The following is a 27,431-nucleotide window of genomic DNA, read 5'->3' as shown; positions in this document are numbered from 1 at the left end:
AAAGCAAAAAAATATCAAGAATTGGAAAAATTTGACAAATCAATTAAAAGTGCTACTCAAAACTTAGTCAATTAAATAACAGAACGGGTAAAGCTATAGTTTATAAATTACAAGAGTTGGTCAAAACATAGTCAAAAAGCAGAAAAATATCAAGAATTGGACAAATTTGACAAATCAATTAAAAGCGCTACTCAAAATTTTGTAAAAAATCTGTAAAACCTCAAAAATTGTAAAAATTTGACAATTCAATTAAAAAAGCTACTCAAAAGTTTATATATCATTACTTAACATTAGCATAACATTTCATAACATTTTCAGTGAAATGATTAATGTCACTTGTTAAAGCATAGTCTATTATCCTAGGGCAGAACTAAGGCAGATAATTATACAATAATGGCAATTGGAGACCAAATAATGATTCAGACCAAGAAAAAACATTCCAACAGAGCTTGAAGGCGAGTGGGCAACTGAGGTTGTTCTAACTATATAAGCTTTGCCTACTGGGAAAGCCTACTGGAATTATAATGGGGTGACCGAGATTTTGGGTTGACTCATGACCGACAATATCCGCTGGACGTGTAGGCAAATGGGTGACTAAGATTTTTTTCAAACTGTCAGAGCTTTGCCTATTGACGAAAGCCTAGCAGAATCGCAGCGGGGTCATTTTCAGCTTGAATCAAGACCAACAGATGTTCACTGGACATTGGCAAGTGGGCGAATGAGATTTTTCCATACACTCTGAGGTTTGCCTATTGGGGAAACTTTGGGTTGACTTTAAGCAGGTAGGTCTACTGGTGATAAAACTTTGCTTCCTTTGCAAAATTGCATCACTAATTATATTTATTATCAATCAAATCATATTTTATACCACCTGAAAAGAAATCTATGCTTCTAGGGGAAGATTATTATAATTCTTTGCTATAAGTTGTCTATGTCATGGTCCTATGGAAAGATTACTGAAAGATTCCTAAATTAATCTTTTATTTTCCTGCAGCCTACTCACACTCGCTACTCACCGATTTTCCCACTTTTCAAAGAAAATCTTTATTTTACACGCGCATTTTCTGTTTTTGGTAAAACACATTTTTTTTCAGATATCTAAAATATAAGGGTATTTTATATACAGATATTTTTGATTTTACAAAATATAATAGGTAGTTCATTTTACATGAAATCTCAAAAAAATTAAAATTGATGAAGCGATGAAGCAACATTTTTATTCCTTTTTAAGTTTCAACTTCGCAGTTCATTTTATTCAAAAAAAATTAGCTTTTAAAATTAGTCTTACTAATTTTCAACATTACTGTTTCAACTATAAATATTAAAAAATCAAAATTATTAATAAAAATTAATTTGAAAAACTTAAATATGAATTAACAATAAGAAGTATTAAAAATAAAATCATTAAAAATTTCATTTTTAATAAACATTTTTTATTCTTTTCTGACTTCTGTTATACGTATTGTCTTTAAATTAAGTTTGATAAGAAGTGCTTGGAAAGCCTCTACAATGCAATCTTTGTACCCCACATATTTTTTATGACGCCGGTTTGAAAGTTTGCTAACAAGATGGAATACCTTATAATCCCTAAAAAATTCTTCAGATAACGAAAAAATTTTCTTGGCCTTCTTCTTTGGATCAAGAACACTTAAATCGCTAAGAAATACAGAGTTTTTGATAGTACCGTGAAAACGGAAGATCTTCCGTCAAGATTCAAAAAAAGAAACGTAGAAAGATGTCCAAAAAGCGTAGAGAACGTGTCGTTGATTTCCCTCTGAATCCGTGTTATCCATGTTCAAAGAGCATTGAGATTACTCAGAGACGTTTTCGTTTTCTTATTTTCCTATGCTGTAGTTTTGTTTGAATTTTATGCAAATTCACTTTTCGTTGTTTTTCATTTCTTATGTCACATGTTGTATATTTTTTTTTATGTTGTATTTTTTCCTTCATTTACTCCTATAATATATCATTTTAATGTTAGTATAGACGGTTAAAATATATTATTATTATTTACAAATAACAGTTAAACAGGGACAAATCGTTTTATTCATGAAAATAGCTTATGAAAATTATAAAAATAACTATAAAATAAAAATATTTCGACATCCAAAGACGGCTACTGCATATGTGATCGAAATATCCAGAGATTTTTTGCTGTTGTTTCACTGTATAATAAAAGGATTTGTCCCTATTGAACTGTTAATAATTTATAAAAATAAATACATAATAAAAATAACTCAACAATGACTCTTCATCCAAAGACGGGCACTGTATATGGTCGAAATACTTAAACATTTTTTGTTGTTGCTTCACTGTCAAATAAAAGGATATGTCCCTGTTGATCTCTTATTTGTACGCCATGGAAAGACAGTGTGGTCTTCAAAATACCTACGCTATTATTATTATTATTAGCAGAGCAATATTTACTTTATGTGGGCCTTAGGCCACGATAACATGAGCCACGTCTTGCTGACCAGATTTTGGGTATTCAAACTTTACAAAGCAGTAAAATTTTACTTTCCATGTTTAATATGCATATCCTTAGACACGTAGGATATATAGAAAATGAGCCCAGGAGGCACAGGAAAATGTGCCCAGGAGGCACAGGAAAATGTGCTAGATAGATAGATAGTTCTTGTACAGGCCTCTTCTCCTCTCTATTAAACATAAAACTTTTTCACTAATAATCCTAGCTGCAGTCTTGAACTTTTCCCCTAGACACCATCAGCAACTTCGCAAATTGTTTTCCTAAAATTATTCCATCCATCTTCCACACTGTCAAATTTTAAACTCTCCAATTTAGTATTCAATTGTTCCTGGAAAGTTTCTCTCAAATTCGCATCTTGGAGTCTACCAACATCACAACTTCCCGGGAGGTAGTTACCCTTCCGAAATTTCAGCTTTAGATTAACCTTAGACACTACTAGATGGTGATGTTTACTTTTAACATCAATACCTTACAATGCAACAAAACTTTACTTGCCTTGTTTAATATGCATATCCTTAGACACGTAGGATAGATAGAAAACGTGCCCAGGAGGCGGGTCTTCAGGTTGAGGTTGGATTACCACACAACGGTTTCTATTAGTAAATCTCCTTGTGCATTTGAAACAGTTATAAGTTTCTTCTGGATTCGCCACTTGAACACAAGATGCATGCTGCCACGTCTCACAATTTTCACACTGAACCATCAGACCTTCTTCATGAGGGAGACCACATAGACACAAAACAACCTGTAATTATAAAGGCATTTAAGGAAATGTCAAACTGAGCAAGAGACAAATAAAGCTCCCCCCCCAAAAAAAAAAGACAAATTGATGAAACTTAGCATGTGATCCTACCGCATCGACTCGTACCAAACCCCCACAAAAACCGAACTAGCGAAAATAAACGTGATACCCTGTCGCACTGCTACGTATCGCGATTTTCCCATGTCACAAAATACATGTTGCTATTTCTGACGGCTTTTAGATAGTACCATTAGACCTTCTTCATTCAGGAGGCCCTATAGACACAAAACAATCTGTAATTGAAAGGTTATTTAGGGAAATGTCAAATTGAGCAAAGGAAAAAGCCCCCCCCCCCTCCCAAAAAAGAGTCAAATTGGTGAAACAAAGCATGTGACCATGTCGCATCGCCTCGTACCAAACGAACCCCCACAAAAACCGAACTAGCGAAAATAAACGTGATGCCATGTCACGCTGCTACGTATTACGGTTTTCCCATGTCACAAGATATATGCTGCCATTCCTGACAGCTTTTACATTGCGCCATTAGGCCTTCTCCATTCAGGAGGCCACAGAGACATAAAACAACCTGCAAATACCAAAACTTTCAAATAATTACAAAACCAACAAGGGATAAATTTACCCCCGCAAAAGCCAAATTAGAGAAAATAAACTGCCACGCTACCACGCTTCGGAGCTTTACCTAGCCCCACAATGAATGTCGCCACGTACCATCAAACCATCTTCATGCGGAAGCCCATTGAAACATAAAACAATCTGTAAATAAAAAGTACTTCGGAAGAATTTACAAAACGAAAAAGTGATGAACTAACCCTCGCAACAACCACGTAACCATAGTATCCAAATTGCACACCCCATCCGCAAAATTTCATCCAGACAGTTCCATCCTCGTTGAAAATGCAACCCCCGTAAAATTTTCGCAGACAATTCAGCCTGAAAAGTTCTCCATATCACACCTTCATTAAAAAAAAACTTTAATTTCTAATCATTTTCCTAATCATCCCAGAGCCCCCCCCCCCCGGTGGAAGCCCCCTCACCATCGGTAGAAATTTTTTCCCGGAGAGCCAAAAAAACTGAGAATAGTCCCTGGATAATTCCCCCGGAACATCTCCACACGCAAACTGATTTGGCAAAGAAAAAATAAGACGAATAAAAATAATTTCTTATAAGATTTTTTTCAAGCCTCCCAGTGTAAAATTTACCCTGGAAAGTTAATCAACCCCAGAAGTTTCCCTCCCAATGGAAAATTCTTCTTTGGAAACCCGTGCCAAGCATAAAATAAAGGGAAAAAAGTGAAAACAAAAATAAAAGTGAAAACAACGTGATAAAATGAAGTGATACAAAGTGAAAACAAAAATAAAAGTGAAAAAACGTGATAAAATAAAAAAATAAAAAATAAAAGTGCAAACAATGTGATAAAATGAAGTGAAACAAAGTGAAAACAAAAATAAAAGTGAAAACAACATGATAAAATAAAGTGAAACAAAGTGAAAACAAAAACAAAGTGAAAACAACGTGATCAAATAAAGTGAAAGAAAACACTTTTCCCAAGTCCCATAATGCATCCTGCCATGTCTTACAACTTTCACACTGTATCATCAGAACTTCCTCACGCAAAAGACCATATAAACAAAATCAAAAGCGCTTTGAAATAAATATTAATCAATCAAGGAATAAATAAAAGACGCACAAAAGGCTTGTTAGTGTAAAAAAAACATGCTGCCATGCTACACCATCACAACTCAGAGCTTTATTAACAATAATTCAACTTAATAACAATTCATATACTTATATTCAATCTGTCAACTATTATTCAGCTATTTCGAAAGGCCAAGATTACTGGTAATTTTTTCGTTTTTCTTTTTATATAACTGAAGCCCTTTTAATGGCACACCGAGTTGTATTTCCTCAGTTATTTAGCCCAAGGGTGTATACGGGTACTAAACCCACATCAGACACACAAGGAAAGAGAATTGAAGCAAGAAATAGTATCCCCAAAATTCGAGGAAAGTGAAAGCACTGAGCAGATTGCAACTACAGAGCCAAGAGTAATGAAAGAGAGAGGTGACACCGAACTCCAACTGTCATTCTTGGGAGACATTTAACAGTCTCTAACTGGCCAAAGAATTCCTTTGCTATTTTAAAATCACTTTTCTGGGAATAGACAGCGCGGCAGCAGACTACAACCACTTCGACGATAAATCACATCCGTCCAGATTTTGTTAAGACAAAAACACTCAGTGGTAATTTATTGCACCCCCTGGCATTTTGCGCCTCTTGGACCTGGCCTAATTGGCCAAATTTTGGCCTGCCCTTTTTCCCTCTTTTCTCTTCAAAAAATTAATTTTAATATATACTCTTGTGAAGACACACTACGGCTACCCAGTTAGATTGAGCCTGGATATTAATGGCTAAGGTAAGCCTAAAGGTCATTTTCTTTAAGGACTCGTTTATCATGTTAGCCTACGTGCTGCATACTAGCCTAGCCTCAGTTATTTCATAATCTACAAAGTCTTTGAAGACTAAAGAATCTGATAAACTTTAAAAAACACAGTTAAAATTTAAAAAAAAAATAATTGAAACACAAACTTCAATCAATCAAAATTGTTTTGAATTGTTTCAGTTCTGCTGAGTTCGAAACAAATTCAATTTATGGAACAATTCAACTTCTTCAAGAAACAATTTAACTTCTGGAAATAACTCAAATTCAACTTCTGAAAATAATTCAACAAAATTCACTTCTTTAAAGGAATTCTGGTCCACACTAAACCTTATATTTTCTATGCGTTTTCTTTTTTTATTTTTCTACCGTTTTTTAGACAAAACAGCAAACCTTAACAGCAACCCCTCTCATTTACCCTTCAATACTACTCCCTCTCTTCTTTCATTTACCCCTCCCCTCCCTCTTCTCTCCCAAAAAATTAGTGTCAGTATACACTCCTGTGAAAACATATTGAAACTAAAAAAAGGTCCAGAATTAAAAAAAAAAGTCTGGGGCAAATATCAGTGGCAACCAATAAGAATTATAATGCCATCTAAGGTAACGTAAACGTTTATTTCAATTGTACAACTCTTTCAAATTCAAATAAAATCATATGTTATACAAACATAAATTTTCACATGCATGTGCATTTTAAATATGGTTTCTTTTAGTCAAAAATAGTGACTAAAATACGGTCAACACGAGAAAGATTGTCAACGAAGTTATCACAGCGCACAAGCCACGAATTATTCAAAGCACGATTTACGACAAAATACATGGTTTCTGTTTTTCAAAAAAAGACAATGGCTATCAGCCACTGAAAGCATCTGCTCTCCAACTGCTCTCCATGATTTTAATCCTCCTGTTTTCATGTACGCATCAAAGGTAAGTCCTTTCGTCAAAGGTAAGTCCTTGCGTCAAAGGTAGGTCTGCTTCGGAGGTAAGTCCACATGTTAATGAGGTTCATTCCCATGGCACAAGGTCAATGAACAAAATTTATGTTAGTAATTTGGTTACGTCTCTGTCGGGATAATCTCTTGTTTTTAGAGGGGCTAAGTTATGGAATTCGGTAAATTGGGATATTAAAAATAGTAGTTTAAGTGAATTTAAAAGGCTGTTGGAGAATGGATAGTGTTCTAAATATATTTTTAATGACTAAGTTAATACGATATATAATTAATATAGCAAAATGGTATTAAATCATTATTATAAGTATTTCTATTTTGATTGATGTGTGCTAAGGAAGAAGTTGAGTGTTAAGTTAGTGGTAGTAGGGTATATGATGCTGTAGTTGGGTTTTGTTTTTTAAGATTTATGTTCCCTGCGCAATCGGTATGGTGCTATTTTTCTGCTTTACTAACAGTTTTTATATATGAGCGGAAGGCGACATTTTTATATCACTCCACAGCTGTGATTCAGTTCTATCCATCTACCGAAATACATTTGTACAATTTGGGGTAGTTTTATAGACAGAAAATACGTTGAAAATTTGTTGAAAACATGTGAAAAAGGACAATTTTCCTAGTTTTTAAGCACATTTAGATCCTTCTTTAGAAAAAAGAGTAAGAATATAACAGTTCCGATTCAGTGACAGGATAGATTTGAGACTAATAAATCCAAAAATGTAAGTGTCTTTTCCTTTTAATCCAAGTTACAGCGGGGTAGTCACAAAATCGTTTGTTTTAGAGGAAATATATTCCTTAAATCCCTTCTGAGTAAATGCGTTTGATTCTTTTTGTGGATTATTTGATTAGCCCTTCTCCATATCAGGCTGTGACACAAGGAAGGGATGTGTTAAGTCAAGTTTGTTTAAGTTTGTTTTTATTAATAATTGATATATATATATATATATATATATATATATATATATATATATATATATATATATATATATATATACTTATGTAAAAAAACTGGATGTTCTTTCTGGGAAAAAATATAAACAGCGCCATCTAATGGCTTCAAGCTCTATTTTATAGTTTCCACTTGACGAGCAGCTTTGTTGATGCAGTTAATGAAAAAAAAATATTAGACAGCTTGTGACTAAAAAAACAATTACCAAAATTAATTTTATTATATACTCCTGTGAACACACACTACGGCTACTCAGTTAAATTGCGCCTGGATATCAATGGCTAAGGTAAGCCTAAATGCCATTTTCTTTAAGGACTCTTTTATCAGTTAGCCTAAGTTCTCCATACTAGACTAGCCTTCGCCCCCCAAGTCCCCCGCGCGCGTAAGTCGTTACGCGCCATATTAGTTACGCGCCATTGTAGTTGTGTCCCCGAGCCCCACCTGTGAATATAGAGAGGTATATATGTTTTTAACTACGTAAAACTTGCGAATATTCAACATTCTTCGATGTCCCATTGTCTGTGCATATAAATAGATTATCAGATTTACCGACTCTTGAACATGCAACATAAAATTGTCCATTGGAAAAACAATCCGTATTTAGATCTATATCTCATTATTCTAATGATTGCCCTTGAGCTTTGTTGACGGTGATTGCTAATCGAACATTCCCTGTGTCCCCGTCGTCATTTATATATCCCCCTGTGCCCCCGGCGTCCCCGTTGTAGTTGTGTCCCTGTGTTCCGGTCGTCATTTATATTCCCAGTATCCCGGTCGTCATTTGTGTCCCAGTGTCCCAGTCTGTAATTTCTCTTTGAGCGTCCCGGTCGTCATTTATATTCCCTGTGTCCCGGTGTCCCGGTCGTCATTTGTGTCCCGGTGTCCCGGTCTGTAATTTATCTTTGAGTGTCCCGGTTTATATGTCCCGGTCGTTATTTGTGTCCCAGTGTCCCAGTCTGTAATTTCTCTTTGAGTGTCCCAGTCGTCATTTATATTCCCTGTGTCCCGGTTTTTAGTTTTCTTTTTCTCCTTTATTTTTCAGTTTTTAGTTTTTTATTATTTTTTAGTTTTTATCTTTTTATTTTTTTGTAGTTTTTACCTTTTTTAGTTTTTTTTTTTTTTTTTTTTTTTTTTTTTTTTAGTTTTTAGTTTTTTAGCTTTTTTAGTTTTTTTTTTAGTTTTTTAGTTTTTTAGCTTTTTTAGTTTTTTTTTGTATTTTCTTTTTAGTATTTTCTTTTTAGTTTTTTTTTTTAGTTTTTACCTTTTTTAGTTTTTTTCTTCTTTTGTATTAATGCTAAAGCCAAGGTTCGAACCTGGAACCTCTCGGACCTAGAACCTGGAACATAACGCTTTACCAACTCAGCTACTTCGGCTTGAATACATTCGTTTTTGAATTGGTATATGATGAAATAATCCAGACGTCATATGCGGACAGACACACAAACAAACAACTTATTTTTATATATATAGATATTATGAGAAATATTATGGGAAAAAAAATACTATGGAAAAAATATTATGATGTAATCTGCCTGCATGAGAGAAAGATTAGCCTACTTGTAGCAACTCACCTCTTCTTCGGGCAGATTGATATCTGGATGTCCATCAGAAATGAAAGAAGCGGGCACTCCACTTTCAATAAGTGTTTCAATTATTTTGTATTCACAATGTTTCGCCTCATAATAAGTCTTTCGGAGTTTAGCTACCATTTGTCCCAGTACTGAACTCAATGGGAACATAATGAAAAGCTGCTTAAAGATGTCACGAATAGCTGAATCAAAGTCCGCAGGTGTGGATAGATGACAGGTTTGTACTTTTTGAGCGATTTCTTTAAAGGAATTTTCTGAATCGGCCAATAAATTTACAATTGGTGTTCCAAAGCCATCTAAAAATGGAAAAACAAAATAAGAAACTGCAAAATAAAATAAACAATTCTCAGAGAATGTTCTTGTTAATACTTTAATGTGCGTTCCTTAAATTCTTTAAATTTAATAAGCATAATATAGCTTGCAGTTTCAATTGTATAGTTTAAAAGTTTGTATTTACTTCGTGTATATTTACTGTTGGTTTTCAACTAGTAAATTCACTATTGTATATAAATCTATTTTAACTAAATTGTAAGTAAATCTATCACAAATAAATCTTAAGTAAATTTGCTATTGGAGTTCCAAAGCCATCTTACAAATCGATTAAAAATAATTACAAAACTGAAAAAAAATTAAAAAAAAAACCTAAAAGAATAAAAAAAAACTGGAATTAAAAGCTGACAATTTCAAGACAAAAAAAGAATAAGACCCAGCCACTACCGGTGATCCTCATGGCCCTTCAGCCAGGAACTGCAATGGATAGCTGGGGGCAAGCCACCCTTTGCTTCTGCATATCCTTCCTGTATTTCTTATTATTGCAGACTTAGGAAAACACACTATCCCTTTAATCATTGTAGTGTAGGGTATGGGGGATTCTCCTTGCATTTAATATGTTCTAACTTAGGGAATATTGCCCGAATAGTAATATTAGAAAGGCTTTCATAGTCCAGATGTCTAGTGCTCCATTTCAATGAGGTGAAATCCCTATTGAATCTTAAGGTAGACAAAAAACTTTAGATTACAAAGGTTCCTTGAGAAAAAAAGAAAAACGCACTGAAGAAAAAACATTTCTTAAAGTATTATGTAACAACCCACGTGTCCATCATCATTGCGTAACACTCCACGTGCCTTTTCTCAGCAGTTACAAGAGGTGCCCGTGGCGAGCCCCAAGTCACGTTAGAATGCGCCATCCTTAACATAAATAAACATTCCCCAGAGAAATCTGGAGAAATCTTCCCCAGATTTCTCCAGGTACCCATTTCGAGCTAGGTCAACTCTGGCTGAGCTTACAGAACCACGCTACCGACCCCCGTCATAAACCAAATAACCAGTTACATTAGGAGTCGAACCCCTGTCATAAGGAACAAAGGATATCTAGTTTAGGATCGCTTTTGAGGGGAGCTGATGTGTATTGTATATGCCTACCCACACGGGGGAGCGGCGGATGGAAAGAAATATTAAAGAAGTTTCAGAGAGCACAATGGCACTGCGAGCGTCACTCCCTTCTAGAAACCTCTCACTGAAACTGATATTAACCACGCGAATTTTCAAAAGTATTTGTTCCTTCTGCCTCTACGCTACTCGGCATTTTAAAACTGTTTATCTAGATGTGATTTTTTTATTATTTGTTATTGAAAACCGTGAAACAAACTTTAGAGGAAAGTGGAGCCCATAATTCCAGAGGCTTACAAATCGCATACAAAAAACAGCAAAGCAAAAAAGTGATATCTGATCCAAAGATCATTTACAGCTTTTTTTTTAATTTTTCTAAAAACGTCACTTTTTCGCTACTTTGCTAGTTAGCTATATGTAATTTGTATATATTTATCCTTACATACTCTGTCTTATTCTAAAACTGCTTTTTACCCAGATTCTCAATAAACAAACAATAAAAAAGATTGCATGTACCCACCACAATTGACTATTATCGCAGTATTATAAATTCCATCTAGAATTACTGAAAAATGAAACATTTAGGTTTTTTATTATTCTTGTAGAGCATTCCCTCTTTTAAAAGAAGGATGGGGGGGGGGGCAAAAGGACACAGTCTACTGCGAAAAGACTGAAACTTTGAAAAAGATCTTGAAACCCCTCCAAGATGGTAGTGAATCGAAATGAAAATTGTACCATTCGGATCATCATTTCATACACCTATAATCTTTTTTGACCCCCCCCCCCCATCTTGAAAACAACGAAAATCGCTATTGCATGGGTGGCAGTGGTTAGCAGGCTACCGGAAAAACGTGGGAATACGTTGAATTGTTCATGAAGCTACTTCTCATACCTGAGGGTCGGTATCTGCAATAAACCTGTTGTCATAATCGCACCCAAGCTCTGTCAAAAACTGAAAATTATTAATTAATTCATTAACATTAAATTAAATAATTAAAAATTTTATTATTTAAGCCTTAAAATGCATACCTTTTAAAGATAGTATTTTCTTAACAATCCTTAAGAAAACAGCAGCTAGACTATCTTCTGACGGGGTTGCATTGTCTATGGTATAGTCCAAATTTGGGAATTCAAGCCTTCTTCCAGATTCGGGTTTTATATTCTCTTTGGCAGAGTCATCTATAAAATATGAAAAAAAATGGATCAAAAATAAATTATGAAAAGAATAAAAGATGAAATCTTGTAGTGGCGGAGCGGGTTTTTATCTCAGCTTGGTAATCCACGATCAAGAGTTCAAATCCAGCTGTAGAAACGCACTAGAGGGCTCAAAATTTGATTCCGGTTATAGGATAATGGCAAAACGTCTCCTAACTTTGAAACGCGAAAGCGTTGGTTTGATCTCAGATGGTAACATATGACCCAGAATTCGAACCCAGCTGTAGCGACCCAGCTGCAGGACTCGGAAGTGATTCTGGTGATGAGATTTCGTGAAAACACCTCCATACTTGGAAACGCGAAGGCGTTTCGACGTTGAAGATTGTTTTCCCGAGTTCCCTTGTAAGCTCTTACAGAAGAATTGCAGTTCTTCATCTTAAGCAACAGAAAAATCACTTTTAATGTAAAAATTTCCTGATGCTAAACCATAGCTTTGGAGAATTTTCGTTTCGTGGAAACCGATATGTAAAGCACAACCTATTATTATTATTTATTGGAAAACCCGTCATACAAAAAAAGGAAAAGACGGAGCAATAAACGAAAAAAAGAAATACACACTAAGAGCGAAAACAAACACTTAAAAAACACAACAAATCCATCTTAACTACTGGGCCAGTACCGACGACCAACTTTGTCAAACTAGAACTGTTGTCAACTTTGCCAACTTTGTCAACTTTGTCAAATTAGAAGCACGAATTTGCTTTTCCACAACCATAATGGGGTCAGCAATGCTGAATTTTCTAACTAGAGAAGAGTTGCGGGTCCAAAGGGGAAATCATAAAAGAAATTTTGTGAACCGGGAAGAAACTGAATGAAATTTTGACTTGTCAGATTTTGTGAGCAATTTGCAAAACGGTGATATGTACAAATAATGTGGTAGAGCGACAGAGTTGAAAAGTTTTGAAAGAAGACGGCGGTTGAAGCTTAACTTATTCGTTACAAAAGAAGCATATGATAACCCAACTCTACGTTCAATGAGAGCAATTAATAGTTGTCGCGTGTGCATTATTGACGAACAAATGGGAAGACCGAGGTAGACGATATCATCTACTGACTGCATCTCATTATTTCCAAGAGGAATTTCCCCAGCTGACAATTGCTTCCAGTTGAAGAATGCATCTTCAGACTTGCCAGCATTGAACTTAAGGCCAGGTTTTGCACACTCAGATTATAGCGTTGCAAAAATCTTGCTAATGCACTGGATAGTGCGGCTCAAATTCAGAATGTCGTCTGCATATCATACGACAGATAAATCAAGACCGGTAAAGATGAAAGATGTGGGAGCAGCTGACTGTGAATCAAGAACTCCATTATTAAAGAGTGAAGGGGAAGAAACAACACCTTGACGGGTACCTTTTTCGAAGTTGACAAAAATATCAGGGGTTGGTGCGTAGACTTGAGAGTCATCAGCTTTAAATAATGGGTGAAATATTAGACGAACTTTAAGACGAGAATACATGTCTCAAAGGGATCTGTTATATGAAGGGCTTACTCCACGTTTTACTGCACGGAGTAGCATAAAGCCGTGAATGAGAGAATCGAACGCTTTACGAACATCGTGCCCGGCTAACATGAGAGTTTCACCTGATGCATCAGCATCGATCAATGTGTTCGCGACAACCGAAAAAGCGTGGGCACAACCGAGACGTGGCTGGAATCCAAATTGGTTAGGTAGAACATAGCATTTCGCCCTCAGATGGTCAATGAACAGAAGTTCGAAAAGCTTACAGAAGATAAGCGCGTTTACCTTTCTTTGGAATTGGAGTGAGATCTCCAGTCCAGAAAGAAGAAGGTACAACTCCTTAGATAACAATCAAAAGCATCAAAAGAGCAAAGTTTTACCGCTTGCTTCCATGTGAAGCTCATTGAAGCTCATTGCTTCAATGAGCGATCTATGAAGAGCGCTCACTTCATCGATACCAAAAGCTTTCTCACGTTTTAGCCGTTGGATTGCTCGCAGTACAGAATCAACCGAAACAATAAAATTGTCCATAAGACAAATAGACGGAAATTTATCAAGTAAGGCGGCATCTGGTGGGAAGAATTCAGCAGAGAAGTACGAATTCCACTCGGAATCAGGAATACCTTGAGCTAGGAGGATCTCTTGACATTTCTCCAGAAGGAAGATTGGGATAGAGAACCTTGCTGGGACGTCTCTTCAACTATCTGATTAATGTGGATAGATAGTTCTCTTGTAAACTTTCTTTTGGTAGAAGGACGAATGTCAGAAACCCAGCCAGAGCAAGGACGGTCACATTGAACCACAAATGGTACCAAAATTTTGATTTTCTACAATATTCAACTAGACTCGGATTACCGTACCTAGACTTCATGACAGCCCGACGTATAGGTTTAAGAGGCATAGCGGCTTTTTCTGCACATCGCAGGGCATGGCAAATTTGTGCAGGATAAGACATCTAGCAACGCCCGTATTTTATTTGCATCATCTTGCGGACTTGAATGAGCATCTGGAACGGAACATGAATTCTGTGTAGGAAAGAACTAGTAATTATTGCGAAAAGACCACCTTGGATGTTTTTCCAATCTCTTTAAAATTGGGCCTGAGGCGGATGTGGTTGTGGGATGGGAGGAGACTGAGCAGAAGAACAAGAAATAGATGCAGATATTGGAAGGTGGTCTGATAGTTAGAAGTCAGTAACGACGTGAACAGGTGACACTTGCAGAAGAAATTGTATGGTCAAGGTTCGACAAGTGACTTGAATGGTGTGTGTATATTTGGATCTCCACAATCTTTCCAGCTGGAGTACTCTAAAGACATTTGCCACTGTATTTATGCGTGCGGGGAGGAAAGGGGGAAGGAGAGGGACAAAACAAGGGTTACTTTCAAAGCGAATTAAAAAGTAAAAATGGAATTAATGGTCATAATTTTCTTTTTTTTTCAGAGGAAGAATATTTAGAAAAAAAATTTGGTCGTTCTGTAATCCCCCTCCCTCTAAATGTAATTGAAGGACCAAGTGAATAAATTTAGGCAGCATAAGGAAATTTGCATAATTTTAGGAGAATGAGTGTAGTGTCCACCCTCCAAAATTTTTATAGCGTCCCCAAACAAGAAGAAGAGGACTCATAGATGTATATTTATTGATATATGTGACAATAAACACAAAATAAAACAACAATATTATCAGTTAAAAACTAAAACCATAATTTACAGAAAACAAATCCATCACGTCAAACAGTTATCGCAATAAAACGGCCCAGGGGCAGGCACTAATGACCCAACTAATGTTGGGTTTTGGTGATCCAACATGCTTCATCGATTATATCACACCAGTGAAGTTAAAGAGATAAAAACAGCGCCCGGAAGACAAATAAGACCTGAGCACGCTCCTCCCTCCTAATCTAATCAAAGCCTCCCTCTTTACAACCTCCCATGAAGTTCCCGTTTCCCTTCAATCTTTCTTTACAACATCCTCCCACCCCAACCGAGAACGACGTGCTTTCCGTTTAGCTCAAGACAGTTAGCCAAAAAGGACAATCTTCGGTAATCTGTCATCCTTCTTCCGCAGAAGGTGCTCTAGCCATCTCTTCCTTTCTCTCATTATAGCCCTAGATGTAGTCCTGGAAGTGGAAACACCTGTTTTTGTACAAAATCAGCTACTAGTTACTATAAGTTATACAAGTTATTATTACATAAGAAAATTTTTAATAAATTAAACTACTAAAAAAATGTATTATAACTAGCTAAACCTATTAAATTGAAACTAAATAAGAAATATTAAATATAAAAAAAAGTTCTGAAAATGCAGAACATGAATAATAATTTGGAACCAAAATAACAAAAAGTTATTATAACAATATTAAACTGACAAAAATATTTTTGCTATCTGCTAACACTGCAGGAAATTTAAATTTTGTTAAAGTCTAATTTACCTCTTTTTTCAACAAATAAACAAATAAATAAATAAATGCGTCTCTTCTTTGAAGTGCAGCTATCTTTCTTTCTTTTTAAAGCTTTTTACTGCCGGGTTTGCAGACTCTCGTATCCCCTGATTTGAGCTGGTTTTTGGTGATATTTTGCATCTGCTTGCTCCTTCCTTTTTTATTTTCTCTGTCCATTTCTTTTCCTTTTCCTTCTTTTATATTGCTTGTTTTTTATTTCTTTTTACCTGTTTTTCAGGCTGTGAAATTTAATTTTTATTTTTTCTTTGTTGTTGTGCATGTATTGTAAATAAACGAACCTCAAGTTTGAGTGAATTGTCGTCTAAATTGGCGATACAATAAAGTTGGTGTAGAAATTGGTAATATAATATTGGTATATAATAAAATCAACCAGACCCGAGAGCTAAGCCATGGCTAATAAGTGCCGCCTGAAATCTAAAATAGTGTATTGGATTATCTTATTATTATTATTATTAAAATAATAATATAATAATTATTATTATTATGATTATTTTTAGGTGTAATATTTTATTATATTAACATAATAATTGTTATTATAATAATGGACACTTATTTTTAGGCATTAACGTATTTAACTCAGGTGCAATATTAGATTACTCTTCTATTTGTTGCAGCTCATTAACACATATTCATTATATGAGAACAGTATCTCTGCCCTATCTCTTATCTTTACCTTTTCCTTATATTTTTTCTCCAGTCCTTTTTTCGTCATTAAGACACAGTGCCTCTCTTTTTCTTATGGAGCATAGCATCTCTTTACTTTCTCTTTCTTCTCTCTTTTTTCTTATATTTTTTCCTCTCTCCCCTCTCTTTTCCTCACTGGCACAAAGTGTCTCCCTCTCTGTTTTTTTGCTTACAATGCATTTTATCTAAACTTTATATGATAATAAAATAGCTCAATGTTTTGAAGTTAAATCTTGACCGTAGCAATAATATGATACATAAAATAAGCAAAACTTACGGGTTAGATTTTTGCTTATGCTGTTCCGCCTACTACTTCGTCTTCTTCTTCTAGTTGAGTATGGAGATTCAAGCTCAGCTTTGGAGGCAGCTGGATCGGCTCTCTGAATGAGCCTTAATTGCTTCTTACGAACCTATAATGGCACCAAATTTAGAATAAGGTTTAATTTTTTCCCTACACAATTAAGTCCTGTGGTGGCGCAGTGGGTTTGACCCTAGCTTGGTAATACGGGACCCAGATATCAAATCATGCTGCAGTAATGCACTACAGGGCCGACGCAGGGACCTTAGTAGTCAAGAAGCGTCGTTAATCTGATACAATACCTACACATTTAAAAAATGCAGACATCGACAGGATCGGTCTTTTGAAAATGGGTGACAAGATGGTTTATTCTTCCTTGAATAAGGTCAAAAAGACAAACATTGAGAGGATGGGTCATTAACAGGATGGTCGTTAAAAAGTCAAAATTTTAACTTTTTTCTCATTGACAACAGTGACAAACAGTGCCCCGAAACCGGAAATTTTGTCTTTTTTGACAGAAAATTTTGTCAATTGAGCAGAGCTATTTTGTCTTGTGCCACTAGAAGTATTCAAAACTACTATCTCAGAGTGAGTCCCTGCAACCGGTTCTCGCTAATATTAAAATTAGTAACCAATAATCATTTTATATCAATAAGTTCATCTTCATTTTTGAATTAAAATCAACTTGGCGGACTTTTTTTTACTCTGAACAGCTAACGAAAAGGGCAGGGAAAAAGAAACAGAAACAAATAATATTGAATTGCAAACAAAAATATTACTTTTCGCTGTTCAAAGACCCACATTGCCTCGAGACCAAAATCACAGCGGAACAATTCCATGGTTTTGAAGAACTATGGAGGACGAACACTTTCCCAAAGGATTCGAAGATATCAGTTATTTTTTCTATTCTACAAGAAAACTGAAAAATTACCACGTTATTTTTCAACTGTAATTTTCTCAAATATCTAAATTACGCAATAGTACGATTATTATGTCAATCTTTAATTTTAAGTAACATTTTCGTTTGCAATTCAATATTATTTGTTTAAGTCTTTTGTTCCCTGCTTTTTCTTTAGCTGTTCAGAGTCATTCGTTTACTTCGCACGTGTCATGGAACATTAAATATTAAATCCTTCTTCCTGTTTATCTTTCAAAGACTTACACATGCTAAACTAGCATGTTTGTTCATTCCATGCTTTGTCTTGTAACCAGAAATTTCGTTGCACAGCATTTTTGTTTTCAATTCAATGTGATTTTCGCTGTTTCTAGTTCCATGCCTTTTTCTTTAGCTGTTCAGGGTAGTTTGTCATCTTGTGTAATTTTACACGCATCATAGATACTAAAAACGACACAATCATTGCTGGGGATAAATGACGCAATTTATGCTCCTTAAATGTAAATAAATATAACAGCACTCACAAGATTATTTTTTTTTTAGGCACTGTAAATGAATTTTCTCAAGCTCATGACCTATCTAGATCATTTTTCTGGCCAAAAATCCTAGGGTACCTATTTTCAAGCAGTTTTCAAGAACAATTTATACATAAATGCACACAAAGTTGCTCGTTTAAAAATGTAAGAATAAGCTTCAGTATAAGCTGGAAACAAGATATGGAAATCCAGTATAAGCCAGTGAAAGCTGGAAATTCGTAAAGAACCACAGTCCATAGAGACTAAAAAATCAGAAAAAGCCCAACCCTATCCCATGCACTAAACAAGTAGAAACATTCCAAAATAGAAAACTATCTAGGCCCCTGGGTTTGGTTTAATGCAAACAGATTTGATTTGCTTTTTAAAAGTAGTTGCCTGATAGGAAGTAGATCTTTCATACTATAGTACTGTTTTTACAATATACTATTTTAAATAATATAATTAAATATTATTTTAAATAATATAAATATATAATATTTTCAATTGTATAATCTAATTAATATCTACCTCCTACGGAAAGATACGGTTTGTATAGTTTTAATTATATATTATAATTAATATCTACCTCCTACAGAAATGTATAGTTTAATACCATACAGAAATGGATTTAATTTACTTTTTAAAAGTTATTCCCAGATAGGAGGAAGATAGATAAGATATTAGCTTTTTAGACCTCCTGGTCGCAGCAGTAGTTGCAATCCAATAAAAGACGACAAGGCCCGTAATTAGACAAAAATAGCCTGAGACCCTTACAAACGGTGTCGAATCGAAACATAAGTGCACCATTGGAATCACCTTGATTGCCTTAATAAGGAGTTTAAGTAAGATATTTTATTCAAGTAAAAAGTAAACCAAAAATCCGCGACAGAAAAATGCCCTTTCAATTCGTTACTACAGAGCAATACACGAAATATCTGCAACATGATGATTTAACCAACGTGTATGTTTTCAAAAGTTGCTTATCTGGGTATGATGTCATATTTGAGTGACTCCGCGGTCTGGTTCACAGTGATTCGTTCTTTACTAGGTCTGTTCCTAGAAGGGAATTAGTTACCCTGAAATGTCCTGCTTGAAATAGCAGAATTCCCCTGATATTTCCTAATTTTTTACTGATTGATTATAGTAAAAGAACATTTGAAAAAGACTACATTTTCGTAATTTCTGATGAGGAAACATTTCTTTTCTTTAATACTTTTAAATAGGAATTTTCACTCAACACATTATGTGCAACTCTAATTAAAGATGTTTTATGCAATTACATTACAAAACATATAGCTAATAACAAAAGTCTGTATCAAAATGACCTTTTAGGTTAGCCATCGAAAAATGACTACCAAAGAGTACAAAAGACTACCTTTTCGTAGATTCTGATGAGTAAAAATTTCTTTTCTTTAATACATAGAATATCATTTTGGCAGAGTACAGGGAAAGGTTTCAGGTACCGGTTTTATAGCCGCCGTAACTTGAAGCTGACAAATGGAATTCGTGATTCACAAGTTGCACAAGATATCTTCAAAAGTAGCTGGTTATATTTTTTCTATCTTAGTAGAATTCCAAAACTAGAGCTTTACTGAAAACACAAAACTGAAAATTTCCATCATACATTCGCTTCACTCATTAATTACGATGCATAGCTTGTTACCGAGTTGATTTTCGACATATCCTGGTGTCCAAGGACACAAGAGACACATTCACCAAAACCCTCAGCAAAAACTTAGACCATGCTTAATACGTTGCTAAAAACCTTATAAAATATTACTAATAATATAGAAATATTATTGATTGATTATAATAAGAGAATATTCGAAAAAAGACTACCTTTTCGTAGTTCCTGATGAGGAAACATCTCTTTTCTTTAATACATGGAATATCATTTTGGCAGAGTACTGGGAAAGGTTTCAGGTACTGGTTTTGTAGCCGCCGTACATCTTGAAGTGACTTATCTTCCTCACTGATGCGATTCCGCTGTCGCTTCAATAGCTGCTTGGGAGGGGATTTAGGCATGGCCTTCAGCTCCCCTTTTGTCTTTATAGCCTATAAAAAAGGAATTTTTGTAAATTTTTTCTTTGGTTTCTGTACGCAACAGCCGACAGTCTTAAACATAGGTGCACGCGCAGGTTTGTGACCGTGACTGTATAACGTTTGTGACCTGGGCATCTCTCTTCCACCTAAAGTGTTTAGGCGACTAGTAAATTCTTCTAAAAGTGAGTGTAAAAAAAATTGTGTATGTAAAAAGAGATTTTCTTCTGGCAATTACTGATCAGTTACTGATCAATCTGATATATGTTAGGTCGCCAGCCTATTTATGGTTTACTTGAACATGTCCTGTGTCAGCAAACTACTTGCTTATTCCTTGTTACGCAAATAAATAAAAAAGGAATCGTTCTCTATCATTGATACAGGTATAGAATCTTTACTGATATAGAATGAAAGAAAGAATAACGAGTGAAAAAATAGAACGAAATACAGAAGAAACAAAATAAAGAATGAAAAATATTTCATGAAACTCGAAACTCAAACAAAAGATGGAAACTCGAACAGGTGATGGACATTTAACTGAAGCCCTTTACTGTACCAATCTAAGGAAGGTTTATTTAGCCAATTCTACGTTATTACTAAATGAGATTTGTCTCTGGCCATGTTGCAAAAACTTCTTCTTAAACTAATAAACCCCTCCTACTACTTTTGCTTAGTCCTTGCTACGCAAAGCCACTAGATTACATCCTCTTTAAATTATCATTCAGCTCCCTACTCCGATCCCCAATCATTAGACTACGTTCTTTCCTTATAGTCATTGTCTTTCTACCTCTTTTCTTCTTATTCCTTGCCTTAAAAACTGCTAGATTACCTCCCCTCCTCGTTATTACTAACGCCCATCTCCATTCCTCCTTACTCCACAAAGTCATTAGACTGCGTTCTTTCCTTATTACAATTAGCTTTCTACTCCTTCCATTCTATTCCTTATTCCAAGAAACCATTAGACAGAATGATCTCCTCACTGTCACTAACCTCTCACTCCTTCCCTCCATAGTCCTTCCGTGAAACTACATTCTTTCCCCATCAGCATTAACTTCCACCCCTTCCTTCATCAGATTATCGTATTACGTTCTTATTGTTAACTTCATACTCCTTTCCTCATTAGTCCTCCTACAGAGGGTCGAATCTGTCTGGACACCACAAAGAACCTAACTGTGACACTTATTCTTACCTCCTATGGAGTATGATTAAGATTTGACCATTTATTCTAGTAATGTCCTAACGACATGTATGGTTGGACAAATGATGGATCATGCCTTGACACTCCAAAGCACCCAACTAGGACACTGACTCTTACATTCCATAAAATATGGCTGAGATACGAGATCCCCTTTTTTCTAGAAGATTTCCTGACGACACGAATTTTGATGCTCCCACACAGAATAGACAATTTCCAGACATCCCAAAGGAGCCAACTAAGACACCGTCTCTTACATTCCACAAAATATGGCTGAGATCCGAAACTCCCTTTTTTCTAGAGGATTTCCAGGCAACACGAATTTTAGTGCTCCCATAGAGAAAAGACACCCCAGACACCCCAAAGTAGCCAACCAGGACACTGGCTCTTACATTCCACAAAATATGGCTGAGATATGAAATCCCCTTTTTTCTAGAAGATTTCCTGACGACACGAATTTTGATGCTCCCACACAGAATAGACTATTTCCAGACACCCCAAAGAAGCCAACTAAGACACCGTCTCTTACATTCCACAAAATATGGCTGAGATCTGAAACTCCCTTTTTTCTAGAGGATTTCCAGGCAACACGAATTTTAGTGCTCCCATAGAGAAAAGACACCCCAGACACCCCAAAGTAGCCAACCAGGACACTGGCTCTTACATTCCACAAAATATGGCTGAGATATGAAATCCCCTTTTTTCTAGAAGATTTCCTGACGACACGAATTTTGATGCTCCCACACAGAATAGACAATTTCCAGACACCCCAAAGGAGCCAACTAAGACACCGTCTCTTACATTCCACAAAATATGGCTGAGATCTGAAATTCCCTTTTTTCTAGAGGATTCCCAGGCAACACGAATTTTAGTGCTCCCATAGAGAAAAGACAATTTCCAGACGCCCCAAAGTAGCCAACCAGGACACTGGCTCTTACATTCCACAAAATATGGCTGAGATCTGAAACCCCCCTTTTTTCTAGAAGATTTTCTGACGACACGAATTTTAGTTTTCCCACAGAGAATAGACAATTTCCAGACACCCCAGGACACCGGCTCTTAAATTCCACAAAATATGGCTGAGATCTGAAACCCCCTTTTTTCTAGAACACTTCCTGACGATACGAATTTTAGTGCTCCCACAGAGAACAGACAATGTCCAGACACCCTAAAGCACCCAACTAAGACACCGGCTCATACATTCCACAAAATATGGCTGAGATCTGATACCCCCTTTTTTCTAGAACACTTCCTGACGATACGAATTTTAGTGCTCCCACAGAGAACAGACAATGTCCAGACACCCTAAAGCAGCCAACTAGGACACCAACTCTTAGATTCCATAAAATATGGCTGAGATCTGAAACCCCTTTTTTTCTAGAAGATTTCCTGACGACACGAATTTTAGTACTCCCACAGAGAACAGAAAATGTCCAGACCTTTTTTCCAAGAAGATTTCCTGACGACACGAATTTTGTAGCTCCCACACCAAATTGTGTATTATTTTATATTAACCATATTAATTATTACTTACCCTTACCTTAGACCTTAGATCCTCCTGTGCCGCCAGAGGCACCCAGGGCATCCACGAAGAGCCGCCAGTCATCCCGCATGCGCGCCGCTGCCCAAACATCTTCCCACTGAGGCTGGATTGTCGTGTTAATGTTCGACAAATCCCGTTGGTAGGTGCGACGCAGCGTGTTCTTGGGTCTACCTCTCCTGCGAGTTCCCTGGGGTTGCCACTCTAGGATCAGCCTAGGGATCCTGTCTTCCTTCATACGGATCACGTGCCCAACATAACACCATCTACGTTGCCGGATGACGTCTGTGACCCTGGGCTGACCTGAGATAGAGCGGACTATCTGGTTTTTGATGTGATCCCTCCAGTCGATGTTCAGGATCCTCCGAAGGCAGTTGTTTTCGAAGGCTAGGATCCGTTTTTCTTGTTGCTGATTCAACTTCCAGCACTCACTGCTGTAGAGAAGTGCAGAAAGGACGTTGCTATTAAATAGTCTCAATTTCAGCTTCAGGGAATACTTTTTCGATCGCCATACTGGCTTTAGTCGGTTAAAAGCTCCACTGGCTTGCCCAATCCTCTGCTGCACTTCTCGCTCACTTGATCCTGAGTTCTCCACAGTATTGCCGAGGTACCTGAACTCCACGACCTGCTCGATGGTTGAATATCCGCATTTCATGACCAGAGGGGAATCGGTTGTTGCCATACTCTTTGTCTTCTCCGTGTTGATCTTGAGTCCAAGTCGGCTAGCATTTTCACGGATAGTATTATTATTCACGGATTAATAATTATTACTAATTATTATAATATTTCCTATTTATTTATTATTAATTATAGTTTGCGTAAATTATATTTATAATAATATTATTTATATTGTACACAATCATCTACATTGCACCTATTTCTATTTATTTGTAACTTCTAAAATCCCTCAAAATTTTCACTTTTTTTAAACATTTTATGTCCAAATACGCAGGTTGCAGAAAAAAAATTAGTATGTACTAGCCTTGAACCGTAAAAGCTAAATTAAAAAAAATTATAATAGTAAAATAGTACCTACACAGTTACAGTAGCCACCCAATTGCAGAGGCCTTTAGACCTGTACCCATAGAAATCGCGATGTTCGCGATTTGATATATAGATTGTATATGTGTAATTGATGTGTTATACTTTTCAAATAATTTGGTGATTCTTTTGCTTTGTATGGATTACTAGATATATAGATGTATAGATAGGTTTGATGCATTATCCATTTCAAATAATTTGGTGATTCTTTTGCTTTGTATAGATTACTAGATGTATAGATGCATTTGATGTATAGATAGGTTTGAGGCATTATCCTTAAAAATAATTTGGTGATTCTTTTGCTTTGTATAGATTACTAGATGTATAGATGCATTAGATGTATAGATAGGTTTGATGCATTATCCATTTCAAATAATTTGGTGATTCTTTTGCTTTGTATAGATTACTAGATGTATAGATGTATTTGATGTATAGGTAGGTTTGATGCATTATCCTTAAAAATAATTTGGTGATTCTTTTGCTTTGTATAGATTACTAGATGTATAGATGCATTTGATGTATAGATAGGTTTGATGTATTATCCTTAAAAATAATTCGGTGATTCTTTTGCAGAAAAAAATCAAATAAGGTCTTTAAATTTTTACCACTTTTTAGTTATATATTTCCAATATCAGGAAATATATAAATAATGAAATATTACTCCCGTGAACTAACAAACAGCGTGTATGTAAAAGAAAATCTAATTAGAATCATATTAAAATCTAAATTAGAATATAGTTAATCTAAAAATCTAATTAGAATCATAACGTAGAGTAGGACAAGCCTGTATTATGCTTTAGAAATAAGTTTTTCATTATTCTGCTACATGTACATTTGTTTTGCAATGTCAAGTGACTATGCCTCTGAAAGTGCAGGGGGTGGAAAAAAATGACTAAAAAAAATTTTTCACTGACTTGTTTCCAAGAAATTGTGTATATTATATTCCCGCTTTCTAGCTTATTTACAAAAAATAAGTCAGAGATATACCCTTCTGTTTGGGGATTCAACAAAATATACCTTGCCAGATCGCGTATTAATCACAGGTCCAAGTGAAATCCCATTGGTCATTCGTTGAGACTTTCCTCCAATCACACCACGGCATTCTGTCGCCTCACACCGACACGTCTGACCCTCATCTGGATTAAACAGAAAAAAATTGTAGTCATAGGTCAGCTCTTCACCCGGCTCAATGTCTCTGAGTGCAAATACACACATTCTAGAGAGTCCGCTGACATTCCATTTTTGTATTTCACAGTTTGGCGAACATGAATGGTTGATAAATCTTGCTACAAAAAATAAATGACATAAACAATATTTCCTTTTTTATACAATGTTCTATTACTACATAGAAGTCAAAATCTGCACCCTAGCAATGAGTCATTCTCTGAGTCCAGACAGATTTTTCTTCGTTTTGTGATAAATTTAACTATGACAGGGTAAGGGGTGAAATCGTTATATATTCGATTAGGAGGGTGGCTACCTTTCCTTCACAATTGGTCAATACGAAAAGATGATCTTTGATTTTCGTTTTCATTTTGTGGATCAATAAAGAAGTTTCTCTAATTGCATAAATGAATATACATTATCCTCTAGTTACGGACTTCTGTTAAAGTAATGAAATTTACACCAGATATAGTTCTCTGGGAGTATTAACTTTCCAAGTTGAGTTAGGTATGTCTTGACGAAGCGCTTTTCTAAATTTGATCAGAATAGCACTTGCAAACATTTTGGATATTAAGACAAAAACCAAAATTTGGACACAAATGTCAAACCCCTGACAGATATTGGCAACTTTTTTTAACCTCGCTTTTTCAAATAGTACAATCAGGGTAATATCCAGGATTTTTTCCGGGGGGGGGGGGGGGGCAAAAAGCTTAAAAAGTAGTCAAAAAAATTTTTATGCATTTTGTTTATGGTTTTTACGAGTCAAACAAAAAAATTTTAGGAGAGGGGGGGAGTCGAACGCCCTATTTTTGGCCAGTTTCAAGCTTAGCACACTCACAAGCAACTACTTGGCCCATTAAAAACTACAAAAAGTAAAAACTTAAATCTTCCAAAAGCAACGTAGCAACTGAATAACGAAAGCAAAAAGAGGGAGGACTAAAAACATAAGTTAAAATACCACTTAATTAAAATCGACTTAACTCAACTTAAACTAAAACTTAATTTAAAATTACACAAAGTAAAAACTAAAATCTTCTACAGTATCCAGCCCAAAAAGCAACATGGCAACTGAATAACGAAATTTAAAAGAGGAAGGACTACAAACTTAAGTTAAAATACCACTTAATTAAAATCGACTTGACAACTTAAACTTAAATTAAAATTACAAAAAGTAAAAACTGAAATCTTCTACAGTAGCCACTTCCAAAAGCAACGTAGTAACTGAATAAAGTAGTAACTGAATAACAGAAGCCAGCCTCAATCGAAAAGAGGGAGGTCCTAACCGCCACATCTTTCATTTTTCATAGGGGTAAAAAACACGTTTAAAGCATTAAGAGAAAAAAAAGAAAGAAATGAGTAAAAGAAAAGATTAGCAAAATTTAAGATGTTTTTTCATAGTTTTTTTTTTGTAAATTCTTATTAACTAACTAATTAATTATTTATTCAAACTAAAATATACCCTTCTCTGTTAATCTCTACTAGTCTTTAAACAATTAAAGTTACCTTCACTACCCATTCGATGACCATCAATGACGAGACCCCCGTTAATCACTTATTAATTACTTATTCAAACTAAAACATGACCTTCTTTGTTAATCTCTACTAGTCTTTAAACAACTAAAGTTACCTTCACTGCCCATTCGATGACCATCGATGACAAGACCCCCGTCCAAATTAAGACAATAGTGGTGCACATCGTTGACATATATTCCAGTCATTCGGTCACGGAACTCTTTTTCGCTTACCACTTCACCGGTATATTCAACTATAAATTCACCTGTTTTGATTGACTGCTTGGTTTTTATACCAAAACCCTGAAATATGAATAAGTAAATAAGGGAGTGGTAAGCACATGTGAAGAGGCAACAGAATATACAGATTATACAAAAATGTGTATTCGCTCCTCATATCAGCCTTAAATGCAGTAAATTTTAGTTTATTATTAAAATGTTTATCGTTGACATATATTCCAGTCATTCGATCACGGAACTCTTTTTTGCTTACCACTTCACCGGTATATTCAACTATAAATTTGCCTGTGTTGATTGGCTGCTTAGCTTTTATACTAAAACCCAGAAATATGAAGAAGAAGAAGAAAATAAAGAAGTGAACAGTACTGTTAAAGGAGTGCTGATAAAGGAGGGTTCACACATGTGAACAGTGCTTGTTTTATACGGAGCAATATAAAAGGCCAATCCCTTGCACTGGATACATTTACAGAATATACAGAAATATGTATACTTCCTCATTTTTCTGACATTCAAATATAGATACATTAAATTAACTTAATTATTAGTAAAGTTGTACATTGCGATATATTCCAGTCATTCAGTTACGGAACTCTTTTTCGCTGAACACTTC

At 35.5% G+C, this 27,431-nt stretch overlaps 1 protein-coding gene across 2 annotated transcripts in view; it reads right to left on the bottom strand.

The window, feature by feature from the left end:
• The window catches only part of LOC136035184 (uncharacterized), a 148,688-nt gene that overhangs the window by 16,798 nt on the left and 104,459 nt on the right, over window positions 1-27,431 (bottom strand). For both annotated transcript variants that reach the window (XM_065716758.1, XM_065716759.1), the window contains 7 exons: window positions 26,698-26,884; window positions 24,924-25,192; window positions 19,930-20,145; window positions 16,660-16,792; window positions 11,592-11,741; window positions 9,156-9,469; window positions 2,984-3,233 (listed from right to left, as the gene is read on the bottom strand). In XM_065716758.1, coding sequence (XP_065572830.1) covers window positions 2,984-3,233; window positions 9,156-9,469; window positions 11,592-11,741; window positions 16,660-16,792; window positions 19,930-20,145; window positions 24,924-25,192; window positions 26,698-26,884 — 1,519 coding nt within the window. The remainder of the gene's footprint in view (window positions 1-2,983; window positions 3,234-9,155; window positions 9,470-11,591; window positions 11,742-16,659; window positions 16,793-19,929; window positions 20,146-24,923; window positions 25,193-26,697; window positions 26,885-27,431) is intronic.

This window comes from Artemia franciscana, chromosome 14, assembly GCF_032884065.1.
Source record: "Artemia franciscana chromosome 14, ASM3288406v1, whole genome shotgun sequence".
NCBI lineage: Eukaryota > Metazoa > Arthropoda > Branchiopoda > Anostraca > Artemiidae > Artemia > Artemia franciscana.
This window is presented reverse-complemented; position numbering and strand designations above follow the sequence as displayed.